Source organism: Schistocerca cancellata, chromosome 2 (assembly GCF_023864275.1).
Source record: "Schistocerca cancellata isolate TAMUIC-IGC-003103 chromosome 2, iqSchCanc2.1, whole genome shotgun sequence".
NCBI lineage: Eukaryota > Metazoa > Arthropoda > Insecta > Orthoptera > Acrididae > Schistocerca > Schistocerca cancellata.
In genome coordinates this window covers 785,267,210-785,286,266 of record NC_064627.1, presented here as the reverse complement: position 1 = coordinate 785,286,266, position 19,057 = coordinate 785,267,210, and the positions used below count along the sequence as shown (strand labels likewise).

General features: G+C 43.5%; 1 protein-coding gene across 1 annotated transcript in view; it reads left to right on the top strand.

Annotated features, from left to right (window-relative positions):
* LOC126162640 (dynein axonemal assembly factor 5) overlaps positions 1-19,057 on the top strand; it is a 117,638-nt gene that overhangs the window by 57,308 nt on the left and 41,273 nt on the right. The window contains exon 8 of the mRNA XM_049919274.1: positions 6,750-6,932. Within this exon, the coding sequence (XP_049775231.1) occupies positions 6,750-6,932 (183 nt within the window). The remainder of the gene's footprint in view (positions 1-6,749; positions 6,933-19,057) is intronic.

Below are 19,057 nucleotides of genomic sequence, written 5' to 3'. Positions count from 1 at the left end.
TCTTCCTCATAATTGATATGCTCAGGTTTGACTTTGAGATATAACACATGCAGTAACTATCATGCTTTCTTATTATTTGGTCTTGCATTTTCCATGCATATTTTAAGGTTTTTATAATGCATATAATCCGATCTCTATTGATAATCATTACAAAATTATGGTAAATAACCCTTGTAACAAAATATTGGTTAAAACACTAAAGTTGGTGGTCTTCATAAACAGAAAACAGTGGGCACAAAATCTAAAGCTTGTTGCTAACAGGCAGTTCACTCAGTTCAGGGAAGTCTTGGGTGAGAAACAGAGCAGAAATTGTCTTCATGTTATGGAGCATCTTGAGGAGGAATTTTTTACGTATGACATCAGGTCATACCATCCTAAGACTGTGCACCTAATAGTATGTCATGCAGAAGTAAAAATGATTACTGAAAGCCTATTATAGAAACAGCCATCTTCAAAAGCAGTGTTTATGTGTTTAAATGACTGTGAAATTGAATTAAAGCTGTAGTAATAATGCAGTGAGCAGAAGGAAGGTTACTACTAGAGTCAATATCATCAGATCATGATTATCATTAAGGCAGTGACTCGATATACTTTCCCACCCTTCCAAACACTGTAAACCTATAATACAGGTGGCTGTGACACAACATGGCAAAAATGAAAATCTTACTTACCACCCTAGCACTATGTTACATGATCAGTAGCATTGCTTACAGTGTGCATTTTCTGCTTTGTTCCAATGCTGACTCTGAACAGTATATGATGCCCTTTTTGCAGAAAACTTTTGCTGTGCCTAAATGGTGGATCACCTGTGTAGAAGTAGTAATCAGTGGTGCCAGTGCACAGCCATGGGAAGACCACTTTTCTCCAACCTCATTTTTTTCTGATTGTGACTAAAGGCCATTTATTTTGCAGCAAACACTGTTTTACCAGTGTTGTATAGTAACTCAGTGGTAACTTCCTAACCAACTCCTTTTGGTAGAAACGATTATATTTTGCTGTTAGACTAATGCAAGGCTTGCCTTCAGTTTGAGTTTGTTCAGATTGATATGCCTAGTCAGATTAAGGACCTGCTCAGAACATGACCTCCTTGGTTGGGAACCACCTAACTTCTATGTAAGAATATAATCTACATGTTTAGAGATAAAGTATCATATTTTACAAGGTTTTGTAATGATGGCAGAGGACTGAAACTGATCTGAGGCTTTTTGAATCTAACAAGTGCATTCCAGGCTTTAATAAGAGTACAGCCATAACCATTAGAGAGAAGAATATGCTTGTGACTGTCAACTTTCTCCATTTGTAAGTTAATGATGATGCACGTACTAAAACAACATATATAACTGTAACGGAAAGAAATTTTTTCTACAACACTCTAATATAATGGTGGTAGCTTCTCTGGCCGTCAGTCATGATTTCACTGCACTGTAGTACTGCTCTCTCTACACATTATTGTTTGGTTCTAGAGTCTCTATGCCTTAGATTTCTGATCTCAGTTTATTTGTCGGACTCATTCTTCCACCATGTCGTCACTATTGTTTGTCCTCCTCTGTTGTCTTCATGTTTACTTTTGGTGACTCACTGTCCATGCCATCAACTGGTCGGCCAGTCCCTGAAAGTTTTAGTTTCAACACCAATGACAACAGCAGCAGCAAACTGAATAGCTACATCAGGAAATTCAGTGTTTGAAGGTTCAGGGTATCCAACATGTACAGGGCAGTGTTCACTCCTCAAGCAGAATGCCGCCCACCCATGTTTCCACCATTTAACAATGCCAAAGAGGATTGGGAAACATATTTGCAATGGCTGAAACAGCCCATTGCCACATTTCTGGTTTCTGATGACTTGCCATATTTCGACTCTTGCTCTTTCCAGAGATTGCTCTCTCCAGGGGTCACGCTTCCTCTCTTGGGCTTTCCTGTAAACATTTCTCTTACTAAAGAAGCTGGGTCCATTCTCAAATCCTGTCACACTCACATTTGAGGAGATGTGTTTCTTGCTTCCGAATTATTATTTGCATTGGTTCCATGTGGTTGCATCAGGTCTTGAGTTCCACTGGTACCAAAAGTGACCCTGACTGTCATACTGGTCATGGATGATGGACTTGGAAGGATTGAGTCAGCGTTGCAATTTCACTCTTTTGAACCGGGCATGCAAATCTTCACAGGCGGTTTCTTTGATTTGAGAGATCATGGTCCAATTGGCTCCCATTCTGGATGTACATACTGCAGCCCTTAAACTGGGCAACCCTGCATTGCATGATGTTTTGAACATCACATGCTCTTTTAAGATCCTGCAAGCAGGAAATGAACACCTCATGGCTAGCTCCAAGTAACAGTTGTCCAGCCACCACCTAGGAGACGGAATTCTCATAAGTCGTTTTCATGATGGCTTCATCATGAGTCATCGATTTGAGATGTGTCCATGACCTCTGGACATCCAGTCACACACCATCGTTGTCAGCAGCGGTATCACGTGTCACATTGTGACTGTTTTGTAGCTGTCCAGATCACTTGGTCTGCTGCACCTGTTTTGGAAAAGATGGGCATCTCCAAACTATCAAAAACTGTTGGGACAATTGGATCCCTCTCATCACATGCGTTAAGGGGCATTTCCCGAACTTCAGGCAGTTGTTCCCCCAGGTGATCCTTACAGTACTAAGTTATCAACTTCACAATTTCAGGTCAGGATGTCCATTGCTAGGTGGACGCAAGAGCTTCAGTTTTCTTGATAAACCTCCACATGTATGCTCATTTGGGTTCCCCTGTCTTGGCCCCACCCTGCCATACACTGGACACATACGGTGACAGATTCCTCTGTGGGATCAGTTTACAATCATTGCCTCCTACGAAAAGGCCACATGGTGGATAATACTGTTCGTTGACGACAGTCACTTGGCCATCAACATTTTCAGCCCGTATGCCTTCTCACTGTTTGGAGTCTCCATCAAAAACAATGTTCACATCATCTCTGGCACAGTTACCTTCCAAGAACTCAATGACCTCAGCTCCACCTTTGAACCTCTATTTGAACCTGGCCTTGTGTACGCAATGGATTTCCTGGCTCATATATCCTTGTGTATATCTACAGTGCCCCTTTTCTGCCAGGCACATCCTGTTCTGTCTCCTTACAGATAGCCATTAATCCAAAACTCAGTCACTTCCATGAACTCTGGATGATTTAACTTGTTAAAACCAGTGTTTGAACCTCACCCCTGGTGGTGGTCAAGAAACTCAGTGGCTCCTTCCGGGTATGAGGAGACTTTAAAATGACAATCAGTGTCCAGGCACAAATGGATGCCTAGCTCATTCCGTGTCCAGAGGATCTCCTCACAAAACTCTTTGGAAATGAATATTTTTCTGAGAAAGACGTTGTCGATGTATATTTGCTGATTCCAGTGACGCACTCGGCGCCCATCCTTACACCCATTTTCTCATCACATCCTCTCGATTTGGCCACTGATGCGTCTCACTGTGTTATTGGTGCAATGCTGGTGCATAGGAATAATGATGGTACTGAGCAATTGATTGCCTATGTGTCAAAGACACTGACACCCATTCAAAAGAAATACTCGCAGATTGATAAAGAAGCTGTGGTGATTGTCTTTCCCATCAAGAATTTCATATTTATCTGTACAGGACCAAATTTACCTCATTATGGACCCGCAAAACACTGGTAGCTCTCTTTCGGTCACACTTCCAAGTGGACGGCAAAATGGCTCCAGTCTCATGCACTTTTCCTCAGTTCCTACGGTTATGTTATTAAATGCAAGCCCATGGCACAACACACAGATGCAGCTGTCCTCTCTTGACTAATATTGGAACCTGACCAACAGATAATCTGTTTCCACATTGACATGGAATTACAGCCCACCTTGGATGGGTTTCCCGTTACAGTTACTTATATCAGTGTAGACACACACTGTGACCCTGTCTTAAAGCATACCATGCACTATGTGCTCCATGGGGTCCCACTTATGTTTTGAAGTCTGCATATCCAGAGCTCCAGACCTGGACTTGGGTCTCCCACCATTTGTCAGTCACCTCCGATGATCACCTGCTTGACATGGAGGCAGGTACTCACCATGTTGTCATCCTGTCTATCCTATGACCTCAAAATTTGCAACTCCTCCATCGTGGACATTTGGGTATATTACAGGTGAAAGCCCTTGCAAAGCGACATGCCTGACCAAAGACTTGGAGGCCATGGTGCACAGCTTTTCTACTTGTGCCTGGCACCAGACTTCTCTGTCCCACTCTTTCAGCCCCTGGCCCACCCCCCATCACTCCTGGATCTACATTCCTCTGGGCTTTGCTGGCCCCTTTCTAGGCTCTATGTGCCACAGCTTATCCTAACTGCCCCTATGTGCCCACCCAGCTAGCCGTGCTGTCTAACGTGCTGCTTCCCAAGTAGGGGTTACTCGTTTGGTATGAGACATTTGTGGGGAGGGGGGGGGGGGGTCCACTGGGGTGCTGAACCTCACAATAATCCTGAGTGTTTTACAATGGTTAACACTTTGGCTGTGGCACCTACAGACTGCACTGCTGTCAGTGGCTCAGATCTTGAATGCCCACCCTTGCTGATCGCCCACCTGTAACAGTACAACTTGTGCTCCAGGGCATCTGCACCATTTCCCGTAAATGCGGGCATGGAAGTGGAGGCCTCACTGAAGCCTCAACCACTGTGGCAATCATCACCCATGCCGTTGTTGCCCATGGTCCTACACCCCAGCACACTGCCAGGTGCCACAGCTCCTTTGGGGTCAGGACTCCTACTGTGCCACCAGTTCCCTTTCCCAAGCATTGTTCAGGGTGCTTCCAGCCCTACATGCCCATTTCAGGGGGGGGGGGGGGGGGGGGGGGGGGATCTGACATCCCAGCTTGGTGAGTCTGAAAGCCCGCTGGAAGCCATTGACCTCAGTGACACTCAATAGATGACACTGCTATAATTTGCAAGCGCTGCTGTCACTGCCGCAGTGCTGTCTATAGAGACACACCCTTCCTGCCAACCTATCAGCACTCACAGCTGCCCTTTAAAGCCAGCAGCACAGCTAATTAGTGAGTCAGCCAGTAGTGATTCCACCGTACTATGTATCGATATCACTGCACATTGTTGTTTGGTTCTGGATACACTTTGTCTTAGTTTTTCTTATCCTGGTTTACTCACTGGACTTGTTCTGCTGCTGTGTTGTCACCATTGTCTGTCCTTCTTTGTTGGCTTTCTATTTACTTTCAGTGACTTGTTGATGATGCCCTCAGCCAGTTGGCCAATTCCTGCAGGGTCACAAATCATTCTGTCTTGTCACCAGTGGTGCACTCACTGGACTCAGAAATCTTCATTATAGTCTGTGGGTTCTCAGGCTCCAGGTCAATTTTTCTTTTGAATTCATCATTCACACAGAAGCAAAGATGGATGTTTCTGCTTTTAAAAAATATGAATACAGACCCATATTTGAATATACGTTTTGTAAATGACAATGAAATGGGTTTCAGTTCTTTATTATGTTAGATGGTACTTTGCAGACTTTCTCATAGTGCCTTGCTTTAAATTAACAATAACAATTGTGTGAAGAGTAGAAACATGATGTGTCATTATTATCAAATATAGTAATATTACAGTGACAGTAGTTTACAGTGACAGTAATTCAAAGCAAGTTCATGCAAAGATTTCTCACATTTGAAACTTTTTGTTACTGCACAGGGACATGAGGTGGTGTGGCACAAAATAGTGAAGACAACGGTAGCAATGGAATTTCCTTTTTAAATTTGTTTGCAGCAACTGTGGTACAAGAGGTGTTGTAACTGAACACTATTTCTTGAACAGTAAAATCCTCAGTTTAGTATACATGTTGTTTTCAGCTGTAGCTGAATTTGAGATAATCACTAATAAGTACAGGGCAACTCTAAAAATTTTATTTGTGGCCATGAAAACTAGTAAAGTGAATCTTGCTCTTGCATACAACAAAAATTTCTTCAGGGAAATTTGATATTCAGCCTGGATATCTCGGGAAAATTTTTTGATGGAACTCAAATTGCCATCCTGAAAATGTTGTGGGATATAGAAGAATGAAGGTAAATAACCTGCTGAAAGTAGGAAATATGAAATAGATTTGATCCAAAATGTTGCCATTCCAATTGAAAGTATCATTAGTTTCTCCCAATATGGATTAATAAATTTGGTCTTCATCTTAAAATCATGTATTACTCACATAATGACACTTGCCAGTGTTGTCCCTTTCCTTGAGGTACACTTAATAATCTCAAGCTTTTCTCACTAATTTTAATGTTAGTATTACAGTTAGTATTAGTATAGTTAGTATTAAATATGTATTACTTTCATGTTCATAGCGTAAATTTGTGGATCAAAAACAGTTAACTTGATACATAAAAACAAATTCACATAATAAGATATTAAACACTGTGATAATTTATGAAAAGGATCTTAAAAATGTAACGCAAGAATTTTTAATGCAAGAAACAAACTTACTTGCATAGTGTATTGATAAAAAGAAAAATCCCAAAGTTGTAAGGTTTCTTAATGAAAGAACAATGTTAACCAAAATTTGTATTTTGTCAAAGGGATAATGCATTTGATAAAACTTTAAAATTGCAGTGAGGCATACTGAATTAGCATTTATCTTTAGGAGGTGAAATTCCAGTAATGCTGATAGTTGTTGGTCAACAATTATGTCTCTTTGTAATTTTATAAAATTAGTATTTTATTAAATCATATAACTTCCGTTTCAATTGCAGGGACTGTGTTTGGTCTTCATGCAGATACCATCCTCTCCATATTAAAAGCAACAATGAAACCAGACAATGATGCTGAAATGAGATTGAAGAGCTTCACCATTTTGTCAGACATCCTCAAGGAGAAAGAGAAGAACTTGGAACGAGCTCAGGATGCTGGTTTATTTCTAATATCCTTTCTTCAAGGTAATTTTGAGAGTCTTAGGTTGTGTATTTATATTACAGTATTACAAAAATATTAATATTGAATTATTTGACAACTGTATGTATAATGAAACTAGTTGAACTGATGAAGAAAGTGTTCTTTGTTCGTATGTGAAACATTTTACGATAATTTCCTCACAGGGTCATCCACTGTGATGCCCTGTCCTCCCCCCCCCCCCCCCCCCCAAGATATCTGGCCCTTTTTCTACTTCATGCTCTTACATTTCTTCATGGTTAGGAGAGGACATATTGTCAAAGTGATTTATGACAATGAGGATCAACGCTGATTTGTGTAGAAAATGTAATTGGCATTTCTTTTTTGTGTTGCAGCTAATTTATTTAGTACATTCATAGTTTTCTGTGGTAAACAAAACTATTAGCTTTTAAACAATGTGTTATTTGGGCCTAATAATATGTATATCAGTGTAATTAGAAGTAGAGTCCTATGTTTATAGTACATGGGACAAAGAATAGGTCAGTGCTATGCTGCTGCTGCTGCTGCTGCTGCTGCTGCTGCTACTACTACTACTACTACTACTACTACTACTACTACAGTTCAGTGCCTCAGCAGGTATTAAGTCAGAGTTTCCTGACAAGAAATTGGAGCAAGGGAGAATGTCTGATGTACACATTATCCTCTTATGTATTTTCGGTTTTCCTATATATTATATAGTGCATGATTAATATCATTTAATACAATGGAATCATGGGTGCAGAACAGCAGTGATATGGTGAAGACAGTCACTCAACAAATAGCATATACATTTACAGAAGGAGGTTAGGATTTAATATTTCACTCATGGAAAGGTCGTTAGAGAAAGGTCACATGTGAACCACTTACTGCAGAAAGGCAACTAGTCTGAAATTTAAACATTTCTGTTTTTTGATGATTTTGGTTCTGTGTGGATCCGTGCATTGTATAGTGCAAAAAAGAAACCTGTTTGCATGATAAACATTGATCTGGAAACACTGTCAGTTCTCCATTTACTGCAGATAGTAACTAGTGCAGGACATGTTGGTGGATAGAGGAATGATACTATACCATGGATGCTGATGTTGAACCCATAAAGAATTCCTCAGAAAACAACAAGTTTTCTGTTGTTCACATGAAGGTGGTTTCTTTTATTGGCTACAATTCCTGGTGGCCTACATTTTATTAAAGAACCTGCCTGAACGATGATTCATATGGTAACCCAATTCCTAGACACCTGAAAAGAATTCTCACTATTTCAATATACCATTAGATGACCTTTCCAACTGAAAATCAGAATCCGCATAGTGCTACACACACCTTGAATACTGCTGGTTTGACTATGGACACTTTTAGGCTGAGAAAGCTATACAACTTTTGGAACTCCCTATAAAGAAAACATATGTATCTGTACTGCCTTCACATAACAACAAAATAGGTTAGGCAAGGAATATTTGGTCTGTATCCCTTAAGACAGATGCAGTTTTGGAATTCATCATGGCCAGCAACAATGGCATCTCATGATGTAGATGAAAATGACTGGATAATGCAACCATGCAAAATCTCAAATATTATTCAGAAATATGTAGCAGTGTTTATTACAATAAAAGTCAGTTATATGTACAGTTCTATTTTCAAATGTGTAACTTACACCTAAAATTAATTTGAAAATCCAGTGTATTGCAAGGAGGGACTATGTCCAACACCAACGAAGTTATCAGTCATCCTCTTTTTCCTGTGACATCATACTTGATTGTTACATGTATATAATAAGCAAGTATACCTTCACCAAGAAACCAGAAATACATGTCAGGATACAAATTGCACTGAACTGGTTTTATTCAGTTTTTTGTCTCTACTGTAAAAATAAATAATCCCCCGGTTTGAACACAGTGTCTGGCAGTGAAGGCAATGAGGACAACACCAGTGATGTGATGGGTATGTCCATCTTAGGAGGTTGTTGTGGCAGTGGCCACACTGGGAGGTTGACGTGGAACTCCTGTAGGTGGTGTGGGCAGACGAGGCGTCGGCCTGCACGTAAGTATGGAGTGGTGCGTGGAGGGACTGTGCCCCTGCCTGATTGGCTGTCAGCATCTGAACTGTAACCCTCCCTAGGGGGGTCACCGCAGCTCGAAGGAGTATGTAGTTGACCTCTCGTGGGAGCGGGCAGAAGCTGGCAATCGACTGCTGAACCAGGTCCCTGGTCTGGTGGGGTGAGTTGTCTTGCAGCAGGATGAAGATGCGGTTGTCATTCATGAGGACAGTGATGTCCTCCACACATTCAGGTGGGACGTCAGTTTGCAGAACCACTAGAGGGTGTAGCAGGGAGGAGGTAGAGAGAGAGAGGGTGAGAACTCGAGGAACAGCAGGTGCTTTTGGGTGTGGACTGCAGCGGCAACTCTGAGAGGTCATAGCTTGGGTGCGAGTCCTCAGGACTAGGAGGCTGCATTATGTCTTTGGGCATGAAAGATGCTGGGTCGGGTTGTGCCGGTTTCATGCGATGGAGAGAAACAGTGAGTGCAAACCTTTAACCCAGATGTCTATCATGTTACCAGTACAGATTATGACCTCATATAGGCCTAAATATGGTGGGGTGAGTGGAGCCGGGACAGTGTCCTTACAGAGGAAAATGAACTTGCATGAAAGGAGATTGGATGGCACATAGGAGTCGAGGGGGGGGGGGGGGGGAGTATGGCTCGAGGGAGGGGTCAGGGAAATATTTGCAAAATGCATTCTGATCCAGCTTACGAAGTGGGGGGTGGGAGTGTCAGGGGGGGTAGACTGTAACAGCTCCCCAGGGAGGACAGTGTTTCCACCATAGACAAACTCACTCATGGTGCCCTCAATATCTGGTTTGTAAAGACCGTTGGCCGAGGAGTACCCATGGGAAGGCCTCGGTCCAAAGACTGTTGTGACACCACAGTGCTGTCTTGAAAGTGCGATGCCAACATTCTACCAGTCTGTTTCCTTGTGGGTAGTAGGCAGTGTTGCGAGTTTTGCTTATCCACACAGCTGTCAGATTGGGCAAAGAGTGCTAACTCAAACTGTGGCCCTGGTCAATGGTGATGGTAGTGGGGCAGCCGAAGCAGGGGGTGTAGGGGGAAAGAAAAGCCTTAGCCACAGTTTCGGCGGCTATGTTGGTGAGAGATACGGCCTCTACCCACAGAGATAAATCATCGATGCAAGAAAGAATATAACAGAAGCCCTCTGAGGAGAGAAAGCGGCTGATGAGGTCCAGATACAAGGTGAAAGCAGCCAGATGGAATGTCAAATTTGTGGAGAGGTGGAACAGTGTGCCTGGTGACTTTGTAGCGCTGGCAGGTGATGCAATTCTGGGCCCAGATCTGACAATCGTGCTTCATGTCTCGCCACATGAATTGTTTGGACACAAGACATATCGAAGACTTAATTCCGGGATGTGCCAGAGAATGTAGTGTGTCAAGCACTGAACGGCAGAGGGGGTTGGGGGCGAGAGGGCAGAGGGGGCAGGTGGAGGAGTCGCACCAGACTTCCTCTCAGACATTGGCAAAATTTGCTTTGGTGAAAGACAGCAAAGCAGAGGTGCTGTTGAGGAGTTTCTGTCTATCCTTGTTCTGGTTCTGTAGGGACACGAGGTGGGAAAGGTCAATGACTGTTGGGATGGGGCTAATGCGGGAAAGGAAATCTACAACGATGTTGAAGGCGGCTTTCATATGGCGAATGTCAATAGAGAACGGAGAGATGAAATTGGAATGCTGAAAGTGATGGGGGGATCGAGGGGGGGGGGGGGGGGGGGGGGGGAGATCGAGAGGGGGGGTTGCGTGTGGCATCTGCTACTGGTTTATGGTCGGACAGGAAGTAAAAAAGTCAGCCCTCGATGTTGGGGCAGAAGTGTGTCACTGCCTCATAAAGTGCTAAAAGTTCACGGTCGAAGGCTGTGTATTTTAGTTACGCACGTGAAAGCGTCTTCGAAAAGAACTGAAGTGGCGTGACCATGTTGTTGTGACATTGCTGTAGGACTGCACCTACCATGGAATCACTGGCATCCATGGTGATGAAGAGTTCAGCATCCGAGATTAGATGAGCGAGGCTGACAGCTCATGCAAGAGAGCCTTTCAGGGTCTGGAAGGCTGCGTGTAGTGGTTCGCTCCACAGAACGGGGCATGTCCCTGAAGTTTGCTTGCCAGTGGGGGCGGCTCGGGTGTCGGCTGCTGCAGGCAAGTGATGACGGTAGTAGTTTATCGTTCCACCTTCAATTCAGGAGGGTGTATACCGTCGGCTGAGACTGTTTACCTCAAGGATTGGACAGATTGTTGACGTAGTTGCACTTTGTCAGTGTTAATCTAGACTATGTTAGCTGAGAGAGAGTGTCCTTTACTACCATGATGTGGCATTCGTGATCTTGTGTGGATTTGCTGAGGCTCAGGATATCATCGAGATGTACGAAACAGAAGTCGAACTGGAGCAAGAGAGAGTCAATAAAGTGTTGCCATATATGTGAGGCATTTTTTAACCCTAATGTCATGAAATGGTACTCGTACAACCTGATGGGGATGATAATTGCCATTTTCATAATGTCCTCAGGTGCGACTGGGATTTGGTGGTAAGCGCATTTGCAACCCAGTACGCTGAAAATTGTAGCACCTGCAAGAAGGTGAGTGAAGTCTGAAATGTTCGGTACAGGATAATTGTCCATCACAGTTCTGGCGTTAAAGTGTCTGTAGTCACCACACATACAAAAGGAGCCGTCCTGTTTAGGTTTGAGGTATATGGGCAATGACCTGTTACTATCGGAGGGCTGTAAAATGCCTGCCTCAAGAAGTTCCTGTATTTGCTGATGAGCCGAGCGTAACTTGAGTGGGTTGAGGGAGCGAGCCTTGAGGTGAATAGGTGGGCCCTCGGATGTGACGATGCAGTGAATAGTTCAGTTCATGATGGTGGAATCTAAATATTCAATGACTGCGCACAGGCGGAGCACAGTGTTGGTTGAATTTTTAGGGACACATGGCTTGGAAGCAGCATATTTGCTGCTCAATAGGGGAATGGCAGTGTGAAAGTCACATGTTTGTTATGTTTACGCCAGTGCAGATGGCAGTTTGAGAGTTTGCAGAGTATGTGGTGGGCACCGCGAGTGGTGTGCATAGAGGATGTCTATTGTCTGTAGTGTGTGAGAGAGGTGCACTCAGTGGTGGTGGCATTGCTGGCTTGCGTGGTGCTCTCAGGTATGATTAGATGTCAGCACTGGCATCCATGAGGAAGTTGCGACTCAAAGAATAGTCTTTGACGTAAAGGCGGCCATTTGACGGGGCAGAGGCTTGTATAGAATGTAGTGTAGTTGGCACTTATCGGAGGATTGTTGTTTCATATGCTTGCACAGAGGGCAGCACTTTTTTGCATCGTCACCGAATACGATGTGATACCAAGAGTGAGGGAATGTTGGGTAAGGAGGCGGCCCATCATCCTCGATGTGTTCGGGTTCATACACCGGGGCGTATGGTGCAGGTATGATATGCAGTGGTTCGGTGGGTGGAGAGTGCGCGTGCTGTGTGCCAGGTGATGCAGCAGTCTGAGGAGCGAAGCGTGGCCTTCCCCTGCCAGAGGCTGGGAGAACTACTGGTGTAGGAATGCCAACCTGTTGCATGAGCTCCTGCTGACGACGCTGGTGTGTGAGCAAATAGTCCTGGTCAGCCATCTGATCTTTACACGCGAACCGATGGATTCCAGGGCATGGGGGAGGAGATGAACCTGGAGATCTGTAGGCAGTTTTGAAACAGGGTTTCATCAGACATCATCTGATTTCTGACCAGGAGGCATTGCCGGTGCCAAAGCTGGGATGGGCTGCAGTTGCCGAGATGTTCCTCATACAGTTTTTGCAGAATAACCTCTTGTGGGTAACGCAACAGGCACTCAGTGACAATCTGTTTTGCGAAATCATACTTTGAAGTTGGCGGCAGCATCAGAAGTAAATTGCAGATCAGGTCTGTGTGCCCAAGCAGATGAGTCATGAGGCACAGAAATTTTGAATTGTCATCAGTCATGCAGTATAGTACAAACAAGTTGTCCACTAGTGCAAACCACATTGCTGGGTTGTCCTTGGATAGAGGGGACAGGGTCAGTAAGTGGTCTGGTGGTGCCAACGAGGGCACACCTAGTTCTGTATCTGAGTCCCTCATGTCACTCGTATGCCATGGATGCTGGACCAGCACAGTTGACACAGATGGTCTTGCGTAGGGTGCGAGTGAGTAGTCTGTCAGAGCGGATGAGAACGGCACCGAAGCACTAGGAAATGATGCTGTAGAACTGTCCGATGCAACGCTCATGGCGTGGAAATCCAACACAGAAGGCATGGCCGGCGCTGTGTGAAAAGCGAGCGGGTGAACAGTTGCAGCCGATGCCCCCTGAAAGTTTACTTGTGGTGGCATGGGAGCGGGGAGTGATGTGGGGAGGATCACAGTTAAATGTTGCCACTGGGCTGTTGACATGACGAGCCAGGGCATTTTCGGAGGTGCAGAAACCACAGCTAATGTCTCTGTGCGGCACATTGTTCACATCAGGTGGGGGCCCGTAAAGTGCACTGAGGGGCTGAACAGTCACTGGGGGCAGAAACGTACCTGGAAATGTTCATGATATACAATGGGCATTGTCCACTTTGTAAACTGATGAAGCAGTAAAGCACTCAGGCATCACGGGAGCACGATCAGGACATGTGGTCTGTCCTAACAAAAGTGAGGTTGCACACGGCACTGTTTTAATGGTTGCTCAGGTGGCCGACGTCTGATACATAGTTTGTGTACGAAATGCAGAATCCACATTAGCATGATGAAATGCAGGAACTTGGTCACTTCGTTATCGTTTTTGAAATGCACATGTCGATGCATACTCACTGGAGAGGTAAATCCTGAGTCTACAGTAACATGTTGCTCTGTCGAGTGGCGAACGTGTTGAGGCGATGAAACTGCAGGAAATGTGTTGTAGAATCCAGGTGGTAGTGAAGTGACAAAATGTCCTATTGTACGTGCAGGAGTTTTAATATCCACGTGCTGTGCGGCAGGATACCCTGAATAGAGAAAAGTGTAAAGTTATTCACATGAATACTAAAAGAAACCCACTACTTTTTGATTATGCGACAAGTCACACAAATCTGAAGGGTGTAAATTCAACTAAATACTTAGAGATTACACTTACAAATAAGCTAAATTGGAAAAATCACATAGATAATGTTGTGAGTTGAGCAAACCAAAGACTGCAATTCATTGACAGAACAATGGTGCAACAGGTCTACGAAATAGACTGCTTACATCATGCTTGTCCACCCTATTCTTGATATTGCTGTGCGCTGTGGGATCCGTATCAGGTGGGTCTGACAGATGACGTCAAAAAAATACAAAGAATGATGGCTCATTTTGTATTATTGCGAAATAGGGGAGATAGTGCCACAGACATGATACGTGAAGTGGAGTGGCAATCATTAAAACAAAGGCATTTTTCATTACTACGGGATCTTATCATGAACTTTCAATCACCAGTTTTCTCCTCCAATTGCGAAAACATTCTGTTGGCACCCACCTACATAGGGAGGAATGATCATCATGATAAAATAAGAGAAATCGGGGCTCAGACGGAAAAATTTAAGTGTTCATTTTTCCCGTGTGACGTTTTAGAATGGAATAGTAAGGAGAGAGCTTGAAGGTGGTTCATTGAACCCTCTGCCAGGCACTTCTTTGTGAATAGCAGACTAATCACATAGATGTAGGTGTATGTACATGGCCAAGTGGAATGAACGAAGGCGCAAAAGTCAACGTAGTAGACGAGAAAATACTTGCACTAGAGGAAACGGCATGCGAATCCTTATTCAGGGTCCCCACTTTGTGAATTATGTTGGGTTGTAGCCCAAGGAAAACACACTTAATACTGTAAGACTAAATATATTTTGTATCAGTGAGTACAAACATCCGCATTACAGAAAGTCATACAGTGAACAGAATAAGCAAGATGGCACGGGCCGTTAGGTTAAAGAGTCAAAGATCTTGCAATGGCGGAGATATGTTGTTCGTATTTGTCGACACCACACATTTAACACTGTGTGGACTTCTTACTTGGCCAGTCACAGTAATGATGTCTGTCACTGCTGATAGTGTTGAATTTAGAAGAAAACTTCTCAGAAGATAATTTTGTGATGAAATAGACTTCAGTAGTTATACCATGGTATGGTATCGAACTGGGGACCTAGAAATGATGGAGAGGCTTCGTCCCCACCATAGCCTGCAATGGTACACAACCCCACAACAGTCTAGAGCAGTCCACTCATTCCACTGCCGCCCCACACTGAACCCAGGGTTATTGTGTGGTTCAGCCCTCACCGCCCCTCCCCCTTCTGGGAACATCTCACACCAGACGAGTGTAACCCCAATGTTTGCGTGGTAGAGTAATTATGATGTACGCGTACATGGACATGGAGAAAGTGTTTGCACAGCAATTGCTGACATAGTGTAACTTAGGTGAAATAAGGGAACCAGCTTGTATTCGCCGAGTCAGATGGAAAACCGTCTTAAAAACCATCCACAGACTGGCCGGCACACCGGACCTCGACACACCAGCACGTCTTCCCGCTCTGAAAGCAGCGCGTTAGACCGCACGACTAACCGGGCGGGCAGTTATACCATACTCAGTCTTACAGATTTTGCAGAATAGCATTTGCATCATTAACAGTAATATTTAATCTCAAGCATAGAAACTAACAGAAAAATGAATATTTCCCTGAATACTGTTTATTGTTTACAAAAATGACTTCCAGCCATGTGGTTTTACCTTTTTCGGTTCACTTAGTGAGATGACTCAGTGACTAGGCACAAAACTCACATTTGAAAAGAGTGGAGTTCAAAATTTCATCTATATTTTCCATAATTTTCATAAATCACATAAGATAAAAGCTTGTGGTTCTAAATAACTTGTATGGCATGCTACCTGGGTGCTGGACTGTGGCTTGATAACGTTTGTCATTTGTTCACATTGCATGTTGGCATGAAACAAGATAGAGATATACTGTCACTGTGTCTCCTTACTTTTAACAGGCAGTAAGATGAACAATTCAGATAGTCACCATGATCATGTTTGATAAAACAAGTGGGGCAAAGTGGAAGTGGATGGGAGAAGGCATATGTCAGTGGAGCCTGCTTCTGATGAGGTTTTGTTGAGGCAGGTTTACAGGTATGCCGCACTGCTGCTATTTCCGCCTCACTGAATGTGACAGAGCATGAGCACTTATTGCGGTCACTGTTTACTGCTGCTACATCAGCTGAGGACTCTTATCTGGTGGCTAGGTGCTCGCAAAACTTTAAATAACTTAGCAAGTGTTACAACTTTTTCATCAGTGGGGTCATAAAATTGCAAAGCCTGTTGACAGACCTGTTTGCCTGGTGCCAAACATAAGATTGCATCCCTGACAATGATATCTGTGTGTGACTTTGTAATTTGTAGTGACAAATCTGCACCTCCTACTAGGCCCTTGTAATTCTGCTGCCAAGGCATGTTATGTTTGGTTAGGTTGCTTCCCACATTAATAGAACTCTACCCTCAAAGATATCACATGGGCAAGGTGGTGATTAGCACGGAAGTGACACATTGCCCCAATTTATAGCAATGCGGGTTCCATGACGAGAGCCAACAATCCATGATAAAAAGAGAGCTTTAATGTTGTCCTTGAGTGCTGTGAAGTGTTGCTTTTCATATGCCTCCCAATCTTTGGCTGATTTGTCATAGGCTTGAAGTTGTGGTGGATGAGCTGCCTTTTGTTGTTTTTTGGCAAGTACTGCTGTCAGCACCTTTTTCAAAATGGCCGTTTTTACTTGCTGTTTTGGTTCCAAGCATTGCTGACCCTCCAATTACTGCTGTAGCAGGCTTTGAAGTACTGTTACTAACAAAACAATTGTTGTCATCACAGTACTTGTTGTTGACGCATGTGAAAATCTGAATGTCCATGTTGCCACTTGTGTGGTAGCTAAGAACACTTAAAAATATGTACAGCAGTGTAACAGTTTAATAATCACACAAACTTCACAGTACAGTGCAGGCATTATAATAAAAGTCTCACAATCATAGCAAATTTAGTTTCGCAAGAGGAGAGTACAACATAAGAGTTGTAACAGTGCCAACGAGAGAATGAATGAATGCAGTTAGTCCGTGCTCTCAGTTACATGCTGTCAGTTTTGTAACTCTGTGAGACATGGCAGAACTGGCACTCGGATGCTACCTTGCTGCTGCACTGTCACCCTGCAGCTGTCAGCCACCATCTGCCAGCATGCTGTGGTAGCCAGACTGCTGCTACTGTCCACAGGAAATGCTTACATTGGCATGCCTGTGCCAGTGTGCTGGGGTCCGAGGATCACCTCCTGTCACCTCCAGTCTGTCTGTTTTAGATGTGCTGAACAAGGCCTGTTGATGTACATCAATAAAGTGTTCTATCAACTGATTGGCTGCCTTCTTCATCTACTCCATCTCCAAACTCCACCAGAGAACCATTTGCCCATTCCTACCCAGCTGTAGATAGTATTATACATAGGTGTGATACCACATGATCCATTTATTTAGGAAGCTGCTCTGCCATTGCCACCATCAAAGACCATTACTTTTCCATTGGTGGTTGTCATGTCGTCTGAGTCACCTCAAGGACATCAGTTCATTACATGGGATATAAATGGTCTTATTAAGGTTATAGGTGAACTCAAGCTACTTGGAAAGTCAGGATTGAATTTCATCATTAAATAACAGACAGTTACAAATATTAGTACACTGCTACCCACAAATTTACAGTATTGTTACATGAGAGCAGGAAAAGAGCCAAAATTTATAAAATGACATTAAAAAGTGCTGGTTTCGTGTTTGCTGTGTGCCATGTTGCCAGAAGGCAAGTACATAAGTGTACGGGTGTGTAATCATCAGCAGTTGAAATATTCAGCGAATAACAGTATCCACAAAGGAAGTGTCAGCAAAGGATGGGAAGAATCAATTTATTCATTCTTTGTGTATGCCTGGAGGCATCATTGAAGAGTCTGTTTCAGAAGCCATTAAGAGAACATGTTGCAACAAACTGCAGATTTTTTTAAGGAAAATATTGTTGATTGCGGTCTGTAAAATATTTCATTTGTTTCCTGCTATTGGCTAGTTTTGACTGTGCAGTCATTATCAAGCACTTACAAAAACATACTAACCATGGAAGAGTAAATCACATAACAAATCCCAAAAGCTTAAAAACATGATAAATAGCAGATTTATGGATTCGACGTACACTACTGTCTAGTACCTACATACGAGGGCCGTTCAGAAAGTAACCTCCGGTTGATTTTAAAAAATACACCAAGTTAAATAAAAATATTTTAATATATACATCTTACAACTACATCTTTGCACTATTTTTCTACATAGTCTCCATAGCGATTGAGGCACTTATCGTATCTCTTCACAAGCTTTGAAATTCCTTCTGCATAAAAATCACCCGCTTGTGCCTGGAGCCAGCCTGTGATCGCATCTTTGAGCTCTTCGTCGTCATCAAACCGCTGTGACCCGAGCCATTTCTTCAAATGCATGAAGAGGTGATAATCACTTGGCGCCAGGTCTGGGCTGTAAGGTGGATGGTTGATAACGTCCCACTTGAAGGACTCAAGAAGGGCCGTTGTTCTGCGAGCAGAGTGAGGACGGGCGTTATCGTGCAAAAAAACGATACCGGAAGTCAGCATACCACGGCGTTTGTTCTGTATAGCCCGTCGTAACTTTTTTATTGTTTCACAGTACACGTCTTGATTAATGGCCGTACCACGTTCCATGAATTCAACCAACAACACCCCTTTGGCATCCCAAAACACCGTTGCCATCAGTTTTCTGGCAGAAAAATCTTGCGAGGCTTTTCTTGGTTTGGTAGGCGAATTTGAATGTGCCCACATCTTTGATTGTTCTTTTGTCTCAGGGTTCACGTACTTAATCCAGGTTTCGTCGCCGGTCACGATTCTGTTTAACAATGGTTCTCCTTCGTCCTCATAACGTGACAGAAAGTCTAATGCAGAGGCCATTCTTTGAGTTTTGTGGTGGTCGGTAAGAATTTTGGGCACCCATCGTGCACAGAACTTACGGTAACCCAATCTTGCTGTCACTATCTCGTACAAGA